Source organism: Dermacentor silvarum, chromosome 10 (assembly GCF_013339745.2).
Source record: "Dermacentor silvarum isolate Dsil-2018 chromosome 10, BIME_Dsil_1.4, whole genome shotgun sequence".
Lineage (NCBI taxonomy): Eukaryota > Metazoa > Arthropoda > Arachnida > Ixodida > Ixodidae > Dermacentor > Dermacentor silvarum.
Genome location: NC_051163.1, coordinates 31739852 through 31754575, shown reverse-complemented (window position 1 = coordinate 31754575; position 14724 = coordinate 31739852). Strand labels below are relative to the sequence as shown.

The 14724-nt window shown below is 45.2% G+C and overlaps 3 protein-coding genes across 7 annotated transcripts in view; 2 read left to right on the top strand and 1 right to left on the bottom strand.

Annotated features, from left to right (window-relative positions):
* LOC119430964 (protein FAM91A1) overlaps positions 1-1449 on the top strand; it is a 36601-nt gene extending 35152 nt beyond the window's left edge. Inside the window, exons 21-22 of the mRNA XM_037698428.2 lie at positions 313-382; positions 1308-1449. Coding sequence (XP_037554356.1) covers positions 313-382; positions 1308-1403 — 166 coding nt within the window. The 3' untranslated portion in view covers positions 1404-1449. The remainder of the gene's footprint in view (positions 1-312; positions 383-1307) is intronic.
* A 3207-nt stretch (positions 1450-4656) lies between these two features.
* LOC119430966 (ZZ-type zinc finger-containing protein 3) lies at positions 4657-7505 on the bottom strand. Its single transcript, XM_037698434.2, has 2 exons — positions 7003-7505; positions 4657-5873 (listed from the first exon to the last, which is right to left on the bottom strand). The coding sequence occupies exons 1-2, from the start codon at positions 7285-7287 to the stop codon at positions 4725-4727; spliced, it is 1434 nt and encodes a 477-aa protein (XP_037554362.1). The 5' UTR covers positions 7288-7505; the 3' UTR covers positions 4657-4724.
* Positions 7506-7782: 277 nt separating this feature from the next.
* Positions 7783-14724, top strand: part of LOC119430963 (trimethylguanosine synthase) — a 46379-nt gene continuing 39437 nt past the window's right edge. For 2 of the 5 annotated variants that reach the window (XM_049656926.1, XM_037698427.2), the window contains exons 1-4: positions 7784-8361; positions 10636-10738; positions 11383-11576; positions 13231-14277. In XM_049656926.1, the coding sequence (XP_049512883.1) occupies positions 7986-8361; positions 10636-10738; positions 11383-11576; positions 13231-14277 (1720 nt within the window). In that variant the 5' untranslated portion in view covers positions 7784-7985. Of the gene's footprint in view, positions 8362-8398; positions 8648-10635; positions 10739-11382; positions 11577-13230; positions 14278-14724 lie in introns of those variants that run through there. The other 3 variants (XM_049656927.1, XM_049656928.1, XM_049656929.1) reach the window with 3 other exon arrangements.

The window sequence follows — 14724 nt, the reverse complement described above, 5'->3', positions numbered from 1 at the left end:
AACATTGTGGATATACTAGGACGTGAGCTTGTTTTATATTAATAGTGAAAACGGCTGTTCATAATTCGAAAAGTAGTCGAAAAGCATTACATATTCAATTTGATTATGGCACTATTTGATTCGTATTCAGTTCACTTTTGAAGCTAACTATTCACACACCCCCTGGACATTTGGCTGGAAAGCATGGCTTCCTTGAGCTGTCTGTCCTGCCAAATGTACTAGCATGTCTGCGAAAGTGACGAGGCTGACGTTTTTCTTCGTTGACTCCTCTCCTGTTTACTACTGCATGTCCTCCTCTTCCATTTTATGCAGCCTGAAGCAGCTAACGAAGTCAAATCGACGGCTGGCATTGCGGCTTCTCGACTTCATCTCAGACTACGAGGTGAGGACTGCATGACTGCTCATTTCCTGAAAAGAACGGCCAATTTAGTAAATGGTCTCCTTGTAAACATTAGAGAAACTGCCTTAGTTCTCTATCTGCATGTCACAGCAACGTTATACACTTGGCATGTATCAATATATTGCAGAACAGAGATGCAATTAGAAGTGCCTTAGGATGTAGTATTGACACGCCTGAACGGACGGACACAAAGAGAAACACTGAATCAATTTAGATTGAAAAAGTAATCTTTCCACACCCTATGTTCCTAATTTCGGGGTAATAGGTCGACTATTGGAGAGATAATGAAGGTAAAAGTTTGTTGCTTAAAGGGGCCCTGAAACACTTTCTGAACATAGTAAGAAAACGTTGCCGATCTCTCATAGAGGCTGCTGTGAAAAATGTGAGCCAAATATTACTGCACTGCATGCAGCAGGGAATTTAAAATGTTGTGTTAATAACAGCTAAAAATTGTTTGCTCTCGACTTCCGCAAAATCAGTCATGCAGTGTCATCGCAAGCCGCTGGACCCACCAACGCTGTTAGCCGATTTCGTGATTGCGAGAGCATTGTCAGTAATACATAATTGCTAATTTTAAGTTAAATAAATGAAACATATCTGCGATCTCAAAAAAACAGGAAGATCATTTCATCTTTGCACTGCCGGTCTGCACACAATTGCGCGTAGCCTTCGAGATAGGACCGGTGCGCTGCGTAGCATGGTCTACAAGCGCAACTGCAAAATAGTGGGCCAACATTGTCCAATGTGAGGCCAACGTGGCGCTACATTGGCCATTTCCTACGCTTCTAGGGCGCTGATAATGATGAAGTGAAAGTGCTCTCTTGCTTATATTGTTGATTCACTGCTGTCGATTTGACACTTGAAGCCTTTCTCACTGCAGGGAGTTTTATTGCCATCTGTGTTGCAGGCTGACCCCTTGGTGCTGAATACGGAAACACTGCCCCTTCCAACCCAGAACCTCCTTTTCCACGACGGAACGTTGAGTGTGTGGGACGAATGTTGACGTGATGGCAAGATGTGGTCGAGTAAACAGGAGTTTGTTAGCCGATTGTGTGCTGGCTATTTCTTTAACTGTGAGACGGACGAAGAAGATGCTCTTTTCAAGCTCAACTGTGAGATTACATGAGGTTTGTACTTGTGTACGAAAAGAAACTTTTTAGAAATTTTGAAAATTAAAAATAAAACTGAGGGAACATGCTTTCAGCAGTTGGTTCATTGGCAAAGTTGAGTCATCTAAAATTGCTGCTGAAGATTGACCAACTTGCTACTCAAGCAAGCATGCATAAAAAAAGAACGCAGGTTGAATGCGAGTGTTTGAATTAACATCACTTTGTAATTTCTACCATATTGCAGATTCATTACAAGTGCTATCTGAAAAAAAGTGTTGCTCCATGGCTGTGCAAGTGCATGCTTTAATTAAATGTTGAGATCGAACCACCTGCAAGGGAGCATTTACAAAAATAAAATGTTTACTTTAGTCACCATTCCACAGCATAATCCTCATTAAAATAGTAATATAACAGTAAAGGATAGACTATATACAAGTAAGGCTGATGCTAATATGCTTTGCAAGCATGGGTTTCTGCAATTTACAAGAGGACACTGCTTTCAAAAACAATATTTCTTATTGACCTATGTTAGTGAAACTTAGCACACCTTTTTTGAAGCTGATTCCAAAAATACAATCATTTTTTTCTGTACCTTAATTAGTTTTTCAGATATAATTAGAAGTAATTTCTCATTGTCTGTGAAAACAATTTAAACATAACCACTTGATAAAAATTTGGTATCAGCGTGTGTGTAGACGCATGACAGTATAACCAAAAGAGTGACGCAAGCAGGTTTTTATTGAGACATTATTTCTCATATTATAGTGCGTTGAAGCTGAGTGCCCCAAATCAGGTAATTTGCATAATTTAATGTAAAACAATTTTGAAGCAGGCTTTGAAACAGCGCCATCTCTCTGATGAGATAGAAAATATGCTTCTGTAATGTGCTCAACCCTTTGTGGTCCAATGATTCCTGTAGGAATCAATGTTTTGCAGGAAATATCCGGCATTGAGGAAAACAAAACACCAAAAGTATTATCAGAAATGCGAGTGTCAGCAATGCTGATAACATAATTTGTCGACCTAGCACAGCAGATAAATATGGCTCCCCGTGATATTCCACAATTAAATGTCCATGCGTCATATCACACTGACGTTAAGCCTCCGCACTCTATTTTGAAAATAGGACCACATTTCTATTTTTGGACTCTACTGCCTAAATATAACCTACCCTGGGTGGCAATAAGATGGTCTTCAAATGTAATCTATGGAAACATTTCACACCATTATCCTTGTGCATTAAGAAGTCTGAAGAAGTGCATATGCCGCTTACAACACCTTTAGCTGTTGGCAGTTCAAGAGAAAACGTTTGATTCATTGCCAAGAATCTCCAGTGGGAATTATTTATTTTTCCTTTTCGTGTTCAGAAGCACCCAATATAAAACTTTAATATCAGTGAAAATTCAGATCAGAAAGGGTTAAGTGATTGAGAAACATGTAGTGTAATGGTTGTATAATTAAGAGCGAGTATTCACACCCAATGCAGTGACGACTTTGGTTGAAGGGTAGCGCTGGCCTTTCACTTTCTGGTGTCAAGTGGAGAAACATTTAAGAATACCAGCACTTATCAGAGTGCGGACGGATGTAATCTCAACACACAATACTTCATATATAAAATATAGAGCATTTTCACGAGGGCGTTTCCTTCTTAAGAAAGTGGTAAAACGTACAAGCGCGGCGAAAGCGGTTTTGGTTTTATATCCAATTAAGTGCAACTGCGCCGGCAATTCTCGGCCCAATTTTCCTGAAAAAAAAAAAAAAAAAAGGAAAGCCTTATCATTGGGTATATACCATAATCAGACACTGTGAGCTACTGTTATTGCTTGAAAAGCATTCTAGGGTGGGTCGAAAATAGGAGTTTTTGATGGGAGATGACGTGGGTTCAACACATTCACTGTCCCCTAAGCTTCGCCGAGACAGACGCTGCCACTAGAGGAGTCGCTAGTGGGGTCACGATAGGTCAGCTTTGAACTATCTGGCAAAATCCAGTTTCAGGATTGACATAACGAAACGTTTGGGCCCATAGAAATGCGCAGGCATCGGCTGGGACCAAGAAATCTAATTAACCGAAGTCTATGGTATTATACAAAATGCATGGATATCTGGAAAGCGAAGTTGCCATTTAGTGCCCAAGACAAGATAAATATATATTTTTTTCTGCTTATTCACCACCCATATTTACACATATTTCAGGCGCACTCTATATTGTTTCGGAGACAGAAACGCCACATATCAGTGTGATGTTGAAATGGGAGTGTAAACTTCTTCGTTAATTACGTTCTACGAGGATGCATTAAGGGATATGTTTGGAGTTACTTATTTTCCCAACTATAGCTTGCAGTATCAAAGCAAGAAAAATGTTCATGGAAGCTAGAGAGGTTTGCACAGGTTATGCATGCTGACTGCACATTCGGAATGCTTATGACAGCCCCGCCACCTTCCCCTGAACACGCAGATGTTCTGCTCCCTAATGAAAGACTGAAGAGATTAAAAGCCAATTACATCTTTATTGACTGTGCAATGCAGATCCTTTTGTGCTTTGCACACGGGCACATATTGCAAACAAGTAGCCTTTTTTGGAGAACTAGGACACGCAGACGCAAACAGGATACAGCGCTGCCATGTTTCCTTCTACAAGTCCGTGCTCTTGAGTGTTGCACAAGCGATTTATCACAAACTAGCCCAGACGACACCTGCGCTTCAAAGAAGCTAGTGCTGAATTGGACATTCCACAATGTGAAATCAAAGTGCACACTTTCAACTGAAACGGAAGCCGCGGCTGGAGATGCACTTTACATTGTTCGGCTGCTAGTGCCTTTTGCTTCCAAAAGTTATTGTTGAAGCCGAAAACAGCACACTGGTAGCTCATTAACCCTGAGTTACTTTAAATTACAGTAATTACACATGAAACAAATGGCACACATTAAATCACAGTAATTTCCCATGGCACCACTACCACTCCAGGCTGCCGCTGAAAAACGTAGCAGTCTGGAGCGTGGCATGGCAGCAAATTGCGCTGAGTTCGAGGCTATGTTCCTCCTCACCGCAAGAACAATCTATAGAAATGCGCGTATGTGTGAATTGTCACGCATACTACGTGGCGCAAATTGTAGCACACAGTATATGAAATGCACATTTGAGCAATCGTCACACATGCTATAGTTTAATGCACACTGTAGCGCCACACCGCAGTCTGCAATCACAGTCTTCAGTGGTCAGCTGGAGCCAGGCAAGTAATTGGGGTCAAGGTAGTTGTAATCGGCACCCGTAAAGCTCATATAGTCCCTGTCATGGAATGTTGAGCTGTCTTGTGCGACGTGAACGGCCTCCAAGTGGTGGTCCTCCTTGTGAGTCGCCGTCTCGTGCATGCAGTCGACACAGTCGCTGCAAAAGTCTGTGGAGGCGTCTGCGGGGCAGTCGGTGCAGTGCCACCTGGTGCCCACAATGGGATCGCACTCGCACCGGTCGCAGCGGAATCCCACATGCTGCGCAAGTCCAGCCCGTTTCATCCGTTCCTCGCGGACCTTCCTGAGAGCCATGAGTTCCTGGTACTCCGGGGACTCCTTTACGGCGGCATCAACCTGCACGTCGTCGTCGTCGTCCTTCGCACGTGCCGCTTCAGACTTATCCTGGCTTCCGTTCGGCATCTCCAGGTACCCCCAAGACGAAGAGCCAGAGTCGTCGTCCGCTTCTGACATGAAGACTGGTGGTCTGTGAGAGGCAAAGAATGTTGAGTGGGAGTACATGTAGACTGATGACCTCTGAGGGCCATGATTGTGGTAGCCCCTCCGGTAGTGCCCAGAGCCTATCCTGCGTGGTGCTGCGACATTTGGTATCCTGCCAGGTACAGGCAGGCCAGCCTTGGCCAGCTTGATGAAGTACTTCTGTACGCGGCTAGCAACCTGGGTCGGAGTCCGATTTCCTAGAGCGTTTGCAATCTTTTCCCACCGCCTGCTTTCCACTTCCTCCGGCGGATACTTGATGAGCAGATCTTCGAGTCGCTTCTGTTCCTCTGCCGTCCACAGCTGGTTGAACGTCGCAGGCTTGTTCTCGTTGAAGACACGTCCTCTGATCAGAACGTTGCTGCTGGCATTGCTGCCTGACCCTTGGCTTTGAGCCCGAGATGTTGCCGCATGTCTGGGCTCGACCTTGGCTGCGTGCCTCGTCAGCTGACGCTTTCCCTCAATTCCTTGCTGGATGCCCATGAGACTGTACTGGCTCCAGTCAATGTTTGGCAACGGGGCAACCAGTTGCGGAAGAGGAATGCCAAGGTCTTCCTTCTTCTGGAGTCTCTCGACGAATCTGACTGGGTCCGCCAGAGCATCTTCGCGGACTTCAATGAGCTTTTCAATGTCTTGTATGACCTGAAGCACAAAAAAAAAATGAGTGGGTCAAGAAAAGTTCCACCCATGTGCTGTGAATACATCATTTTTGCTGTGACAACGTGCCCAAGTGCCTACAGTGTAGGAGCTCAGGGTAGTTGGGATGCCATTCCTGGAATTCAATTCATAAACAGGTGTGGACACAAAGTGGAAAGTGCAGTTACAATGCACTACATCTTTCCCTGTCTGTTCATCTGTTGGCAAGTCGATTCTATAAATGCCCTGCCAACTAGCCTCAATTCTTAAGTCAACAAACCTAGTCTTACTACAGTAGGCCCGCACCCATGTCTTGTCAGATAGAACTTAGTGTAATGGTGTGCCTGCTGTTGGTCTCGTGATGAGCAGATAAAGCACGTCGCAGCTATTTGCAAACGCAGGAAGTCTGTTTGCAGTACAGCTCCTCTGTCAGTTCAAAAAAAGAACCGTTGCGGTGACGGGCACTGTTCTCCAGTACCAAATGGTTCCAGCTTTTATGGTTGATGAAACATTTCCAGTAATAGCTAGGACAAGTTGGCACTTGTAAAGGGTCATCATCATCAGACTATATTCATGTCCACTGCAGGACGAAGGTCTCTCTCTGCGATCTCCAATTACCCCTGTCTTGCGCTAGCTGATTCCAACTTGCACCTGCGAATTTCCTAACTTCACCACTAGGTCCAAACCAGTCGATACCCTTTGCACCTAGGTGTAAAGGGTATCGACTGGTTTTTAACCTAGTTGGGCACTCACTTTTTCCGGGAGGCGAGTCTGGAACCGATCGAGACCCAAATGGTACCAAACTGGTCGCTTCTGCAGCAGACGGCGACGAATAATATACGACGTTTTGCCCTGATATCTTAGCGCACGTTTTTCATAGCCCAAGTGCAGCTTCCACAGCACGTTTTCTTGTTTGTGACGGCAGATAACCTTCGTATTTACGTTTCACATGACTGTCTCCTGAGGTTATCTGATGTCCGTCCAGTCTAGTAAGTGTATACCAGGCAGTACGGTGCACTCAAGACATTCATTTGAAATTCGACGTAACAGGCATACAACTAACCGTCACTGCCGCACTCGCTTGCAACGATAGACTTCTGGTGTCTTTAGTTACGTGCTAATAGATTGTTCTCACCTGCACCCGCTGCGCTTCGAGCACGGCGAGCGTCTTCAGCATGTTGCGATAGTCCGAATTGCCGCGCAGCGCCAGGTGGTCCGATTCAAAAAAGAACTCTCCGATGTCGTCGGGGTCCTCGCTGCCTTGCTCTTGGCTTCTGGCGTCTGTCGGCGACAACCATTCCATCGCTTCGGAAGCTGTTTGCGACGAAGAATCATCGTAGTTAGGGTCGTGCGCTTGGTTGCACTCAAAGTTAGCAGTGGAAGTCGACGGCAGCGGCTGCTTTTCAGAGCCGGCTTCCATCGCACCGTCACAAGCTACCTCATCAATGACGAACAGTAGCACCTTTTAAGTGAGACAGTAGCGTATGGGGACAACATTTCAACTCCTAAACGTCTGCAACTAAATTAAGCAGGTCTTTTGAGAAGAACACTGCTGCACAGCATACATTTCAGCCTCAATCACGACCTCGCGTCAACACGCTTGGAAAAACTGCGAAAAACGAAACTCAGCCATAAGCGCAGCGACATCTGCGACACCCAGAGCTGCCAGCAAAGATTTTTTTGTTGTTGTTCAAACGTCACAAATAACTCGCCGTCACACATTGGAGCTTAATTGTTTTATATTTTAAAACTACTGGGTTTAATATTAAGGATAAATTAAACAAATAAACACGGCTAAAGCGACAAGGCGTTTTTGTTGGTAATAAGATAGTGGCGTCCTCTACATAACTAGTTTTTTTTCTTCTTTGCAGGGCTACAGCCAAGCCTTAATCATTATAACGGTCTATGATCTCAAACACGTGTTTCGCTTGTTGACAAACGCAAGCGAAGCGCGCACGAGCGTCGCATCGTAGTGGTTGACGCTTCGCGTTGTGCGACGCGCCTTTTTTAGAAGCCATCGGCTACTTCGACGTGTCCGAACTCTCCCGAGAATGAGTGTTACTTTCGCGCGCAAAAGTAGCAGACAAATTTGATGTTCTGCTGCCCGTCGACGCTGTCATGGTACCCGCCGGGCTGCGTGTTCCACAGACCGGGTGTTCACGAATCCTCTGCAGTGACCAGTACGTCATGCCCGACCTGTCGACGTGCAGGGACTCGCACCTCGCGGCCCTCTTGTTCCTGAGCCGCGCGGCGAAGCCGTACGACGCCACGGCGGTGCTAGCCGGTATCGAACGCCTCGTGGATCCTGCGCGCCTAAGCATTATGGGGCCGTACGACTGCGATCACATCTGGTTGCTCAGGTTTACGGACGCCGAAGCTCGCGACAAAGTCGTCGGTGCGTCGGACCTCGAGTGCGCCGGTCACCCCGCTTTCTGCGTCGAGCCGCAGCCCGAACATTCGCTTCACCGCGGACGCTGCGTCGGCGGAGCTCTGGGTGCGTCTACAGGGTGTAGCGAATTACTCGTTGTAACGGCGACCATTGTCGGCACTCTTCTTTTTTCAATGCCTTAGCATTACGAATGTCAAAGTGCAAAAAAAGTGTATGTGTGGGAAGCCGGTCACGTGGTAGAGGTGCATATATACTGAGGGTGGTCTGCTGCGGACGACCGTCAGTTACACTTTGCTACTCGAAGAGGCAGGATGTGTTCTGAGTGAGCTGCTGAACCACATTTGCAATGTGGTGAACACGATTTAAATCGTAGATCGAGGACCTCGAAGAGGTGCGACATAATGCTAACGCATTTCTTTAGCATTTACCGCCATGATCGGCCACTGACTTTCTTTTTGAATTTTTATTTTCGTTAGCTGAGAAAAATAATAAGTAAGCTCACTTACGAAATATATTTTTGGCCTGGGGCATACCCATATCCCACTTGGTGACTCGGCGAGGCTCACTCGGACTCTCGCCAAAATCAATCCGTGCAAAAATTAGACTCGTACTCACTAGGAATCAATAAGGTCCGTGTACAGTTAAGCTCCCCGCCATTCCTTCTTATTTGTCTCTCAGATTCATGCAATCACAAATGTACTACTGCCGCACTGGTTTAGCCAATCAGCATCCACTAAAAGCGATATTCCCGAAAATTATCTACCCAGAGTGGTAGGCTCTGGATAATTTGTCTCCTGGTATCTTACAGTAGCAAAATTTCATCTAAGTGGGCTTTTCACACATCCTCACTCAGTCTTATAGGTTTCCACAGACTCTGCCCTTGGATATACAGAATTAGATTCACTCATGATCATGTGGACTCAGTGTCACATGTAGTCTTGTGAACCCAGGAAACAATTGGAATAACATACTGGTGAGACTTGCTTGAATTCACTTAAAATTTCACATGTTTCGATTCACTGAGACTCACTCTGACTGACTGACACCAATGTGGATCACCTTGACTGGCTTAGACTTGCTCAGGCTTGACCCACTCCCAATACTCATTGAAGGTCACACCGAATTGGACTCAGTTTGGCTCACTCAAACTCTCTCTTGTTGGTGGCTCTGACTCTCAGTGAGGTCAACCAACCTATGGTTTCAAGCTTTCTTCAAGGGCTTTGTAATGTCAGTTAATAGTCTCTGCTAGCCCCCTGGTTTGATCAGTTGCCCCAGTGAGTTCCCTCGGTGAGACGGTGCTGCTTCTTAAAGCAAAACTTTCTTTTGATACTCTACCAGGTTTGCTCGGTGGTTGTGTAACACATCTTGAGCACAGCACAGCGCGCTCACTTGGAAGTCTGACTTCTTTGAGCACAATGCGTGCATCACGCAAAATGCAAGTCAAAAACAATAGGCTCAAGCATAAACGCATCAGTCACGCCCAGCAATGGAACTCGCATGGAAATATTTACAGGCAATCTTGCAGTAAAAATGCGTGTGGTGTTGGAGGAAGGATACCCTGTGAGATGCCTAGGCAGACCTCCGAAGAAGTGGAAAGCCGAAAGAAGACAGCGCTATGCAGGAAACGAAGTCTGGCAACAATGTTTGCACAAACGTCTCGAAAGCTTTCCATTCTCATTGTTGAGACACAGGTGTTTGGGACTTGCGCAAATTCTTGGCTCGATTCCTGAGCCAGGGTACATTTCTCGGTAACTCCTAAGTTTGTCTTTCAGGGAAACCTAGTGGTTCCCGTCATAGATGTTTCCTGTTGTTGCGTGGATCACAATTTCTTCATAGTCAACTTGTGCCCACAAAAGCATAGATCATAAGAGATGCAAAAGGAGGAAGTGCTTGTATGCACTTGGTTTTCAGCAGTTACATACCTGCATTACACATTCTTGCATTGTTTGAAACAAGTTGTGTTTTTTAATATTGGATTTGGTGGGGGGGGGGGGACGCTAATAATTTGACCTCAAAAGAGCATTACCCGATGTCAATCAATCAGTCTTACATTATCTGCGAAAGGTTTATCTGTATGCAAATTATTCAGTTACATCCTTGCAGAGACTGTACTGGATTTAAAGAATAAAAATTAAAAATTTAATTATTAACTGAAGTTTCATTGGCAAGACTGCTGTAATTAGCAACTGTAGACAGTGTTTGTCATAAAAAAAGAATTTCGCTGACTTTATTCACATTTTATTTGGTAATGTGACGTGCACACCTTAAACTGGTTCTACTTGTCTTTACAACACTTATATGCCAATTTACAACTGCTTACTTCATGCATATCGCTTACATTTATTTATTTAATTTATATTGAGTGTCGCACTTTTACAGGCTGGCTATGTGGCGCAACTCATCCAGACTACTGGCTCCGGATATTAGATGTGTCGTTTCCTCCTGAAGATGCCAAGTGCCTGCTTTCAAGATCCTATACCTGGTATGGAGACTGGTTGAGGAGGTTTTTTACTCACTTCATTTCCTTATTGTGAATTTACCTTGAATATCTGTTCGACTGGAGTTCAAAAACGAGCTCGAATGCATTCTGTGTATTCCAGCATTTTTTATTGGTTTCTTCTACAAAGGTGCATTAATTGTTTATTCTAAAGTGAATCTTTCTACGTTCTAGTAAGTACTCACTTGGTGAGTGACAGTCCCTTTAACCCTCGTAGTTGTATCACTAAGAAACAATCTGCAACTGCTTATAGCTTCTGCTTCTGAAACTTCAAGCAGCCCTTGGTCGTGCGTAACGAAGCCCGACTGGTCTTGAAACATAGGACACTTTCTTTTTTGTAAACTCTGACGGAGAATCTTCTACACATTTAAGTTCTACTATCCATATAGGTTTATTTCGGAAATGCTGATGTTTAAACTGTTATATAAAATCGCAAGCCCAGAATTATGTGCCAGTGCCTTGCTGTTGATGAACATCAAGTATGTTGGGATGAAATAGGCATAACTATTTGTGGAAGCGACACACAGAGTGTTTCCTAGTACTTGTACTCGGGATGGTACGAGTCCACGCTGTAAACTTAACGAGTTTGTTAGTGACTTCATTGGTGGACTGCTATTCCTCACTTGCAGGGAGTGTGATGTTGTGGGGCCGCGTTACGAGGAGTCGGACCTGGGCACGGAAGGAGACAATGTCGAGGACGAAGAGGAGTTTGAGAAGCGGCAGCTCCTGGAGCAGGAAGCAGCTCTCATGGCCGAGATGGGCCTCCCGGTGTCCTTCACGTCTGCCAAGCGTGACAGTGGCAAGAAAAGGGGTGATGCCTGTGGTGAGGAGAGGCCTATTCCTTTTTTTTTTTTTTTTGCCAATAGCTTCTTGTGCAAAAAAAGAAAAATGTGGCAGCCCTGTACTGTAGTCCTGCTCAAGTGAAACACTGGAACAGAAACTGGATTTTTGTTTTACACATTGAGTGTGTAATGTTATTGGCATGACTCATTCACCAGTGCTCTCCTATCTTCTCATTAGTCTCTTCACATCCTCTTCCATTCTTCACTCACTCTCGCATAGCCTTCACTCGCTACCCTTTCTTTCTTATTTTTCTATGTACACTTGGCCACAAAAGTTTGCTGGATGTTAGATTAGTAAAAAAAAAAAAGAAATTGAATAAATGATTTCGTTACGAGTTATGCTACACCACCGCTGCCGCAAAGTATGCTGGCAGTAGTACTCCATAGTGGGCTGAAGGGAAACTATGGTAAGAAGCATGTTGTGTTTGTACCATGACAAATATTTCTGCAATAGAAATGGGGTTGAGAATACTCACCCCCTAACTTTCCCCATGAAATTTATTGGAAAAAAACCCACAACGGCATTGTCCTCAGCGTTCCTCCTTAGTGTTTGTTGCCATACGGACACTCTTTGTCGGCCTACTATTCTCCATGGCTGTGACCAAACAAAGGTGCTCGGGGCTGCGCCATGCCTTCGGCTGGTTTTCTTCACCTCAAACTTGAGTGCAGCGGGAATGTGGCAACAGCTGTGGTCAGTATGGCACCGGGGCAATGCTGCTACGCATGCGCTCTGAACTTGGTACAATTGGTCTATTCCTACAAAGCCTTCACACGTATCCTCAATTCCAAAGTTTCGGTCTGTGGTAATCTTAGTGACCTACAAAGTGCAGTGATTTCATTAAATCAGAAAGAGCCATGGCTTAACATAGCAGAGTTCCACACACCGCGTGCGTTGGAGCTTGTGTTCCATGAACTTTTGTGTCTGACTGCACTTTTTTCGGGGTGGTACACCACATTGCAAAGCAATACTGAGCACAAGGATGGAATGAATTGAGATGCTAGACACACACGAAGCGCTGATTATCAATTGCACTTCCTGACTTGACTAGTGCTTCATGTGTCTAGGGTCTCAGTTATCGAACCACCATGTCTCATAACCTACTGGCCCTCTACAACATGTTATTGCACCAAGAGATAGGTGTTGCCAGCTAGCTCTTCTTTCTTCTCTTTGTGATCATTTTATGGATGCTTGCATAATAAAAAAAATTGATTTTTAGCTTGAGTGCATTTAGTAACCCTATACATACCATGGCGAGGCGCCACGATTTCCAGTAGTTGGCTAAGTGGCAATGTTTCTTCCCGTGTCCAGTGTGATAGTAACTTGTTGGAGGTTACATTGAACTATTGCCAGAGTTTGGAGGGTGTATGTAGCTGAAAGACAAGAGGAGTTGTTTTTATCAGTGTTTGAGTCAACAACAAGTTTGACAAGTCCCTTCGTCGAAACATTGCTTCCAGCATGAGGCGGCTTTTGTTTGAGTCCTGTTAGTTCTACTATCAGATGTACCATCAAGTGTTGAAATGGATGCTGTGTAGGTTGATTCTGCTAGCATAAGCAGCAGTCACATGCTGAGCTTTTTACAGTGGCCATCAAGCATGGAGGCTTGAATCTTTTTTGCACTTTTGTTCTATTTTCAGCAGAAAACGAAGAGCTGCTGTGTTGTGACGCGCCTGAAGATCAGAGCTTGCCAGCAACTATGGACGATTGGCAGAACTTTTGGGAGAAGAACGGAGACAACCTCGTGTGGCAGTCCTGGGTGCAGCGCTACAGCGAGTACATCTCTCCAGAGTACCTGGAAAGCCATGCCGCTTCTGCAGATGGCCAAATGCCTTCCGCTACGGGAGATAATGCCGTGGCGCTGCCAGATGGTGTGGACAAGAGAGGACAGCCAAAAGACGATGCTTCTTCAGCGCCCTCTACAGACCAGCCTGCCGGAGGTTCTGCTCAGGTGGAAAATGAGAGACTCAGTGGAGGTATTTGTCTTGCTGAGAACTCCGTGGCCTCAACATTGCCTTCTGGCCAGGGTGACCAGTCTTGCAACAACGGCATCTGCAGTACCACCATTGAAGGTGTGCAAGACGACTGTAAACAGCTTCTTGGGTGTGGCCAAGTTGGCGACACGCTGCACAGAGAACAAGAAGAAGACGATGACGGAAGTGCAGCTGCCGGTGCTCGGAAGTCCGACGACGATCTGTGGAAGGAAGTCTGGGAGGAGCATTACCTTGAGGTGTACAACCATTACTACAGCATGTTTGGCCACGACGGTGAGGTGGACGGTTGCATCCAGCATTCAGAGCCAACGAATGCGGACCCCACTCCTGCAGATACAGAGCAGACGAACTTGGCTACATCGGAACAGACGATTGCTGTCGAGTGCCAGTCAGAGGCGATAAATGACACTCTGGTGCCTGATAGTTGTGCCAACAATCAGAACAGTGCTACAGATACCTGTAATGCAGCTGATTGTGGAAGTGTGAATCGTCAAAAGGATGAGCAGGGTAGAAACTGTAGCGTTACGGAGCAAATGTGCGCCGACTCAGTTGTGAAAGGCGACAGTGAAGTCGACAAGGAAGAGATTGTCTTGCTCGAGGACGAGTGCGACGTGAAGCTGATGAAACAGATGGGCCTGCCTGTGCAGTTTGCATCGGCTGGCAAACAGAAGAAGCCGAAGAAGAGCAAAAAATGTGAGTGTTCCTGTTAAAGTCATCTATGCACGACATGTGCGTGTTCATCCTGGTAATTGATGCTGGGTGAATGTTATTCAAAATACATTGCTGTCCAGGAAAGCATGCAATAGGCCTTTTTATACCATTGCTCAATATGTTAGTTATATACTATAAGTAAATAATGACCTATTTTCTACGTCATGCAGGGTTCCCGACAGTTTTTATCGTACACACTGCATGATAATCTATGTCAGAACACTACTTCAAACATTTTTGGTGCATTATTGGGAAAATCATCATCATCAGCCTATATTTATGTCCACTGCAGGACGAAGGCCTGCCCCTGTGATCTACCTTATAATGCTACCTTAAAGGGGCCCTGAAACACCTCTTTATTGCAATAATTGCACTGAAACTCCAGGCACCGTCATGCTGTTAAAGTGTCCACGGTGCATGCATGGCCTG

What these genes read in the sequence shown, in the direction of transcription:
- LOC119430966 (XM_037698434.2), bottom strand. Translation starts at nt 7,287, where the DNA reads ATGGAAGCCGGCTCTGAAAAGCAGCCGCTGCCGTCGACTTCCACTGCT. An exon ending in TCGAAGCGCAGCGGGTGCAG is followed by an intron (nt 5,874 to 7,002) that starts GTGAGAACAATC and finishes TTTGTGCTTCAG; the next exon opens with GTCATACAAGACATTGAAAA.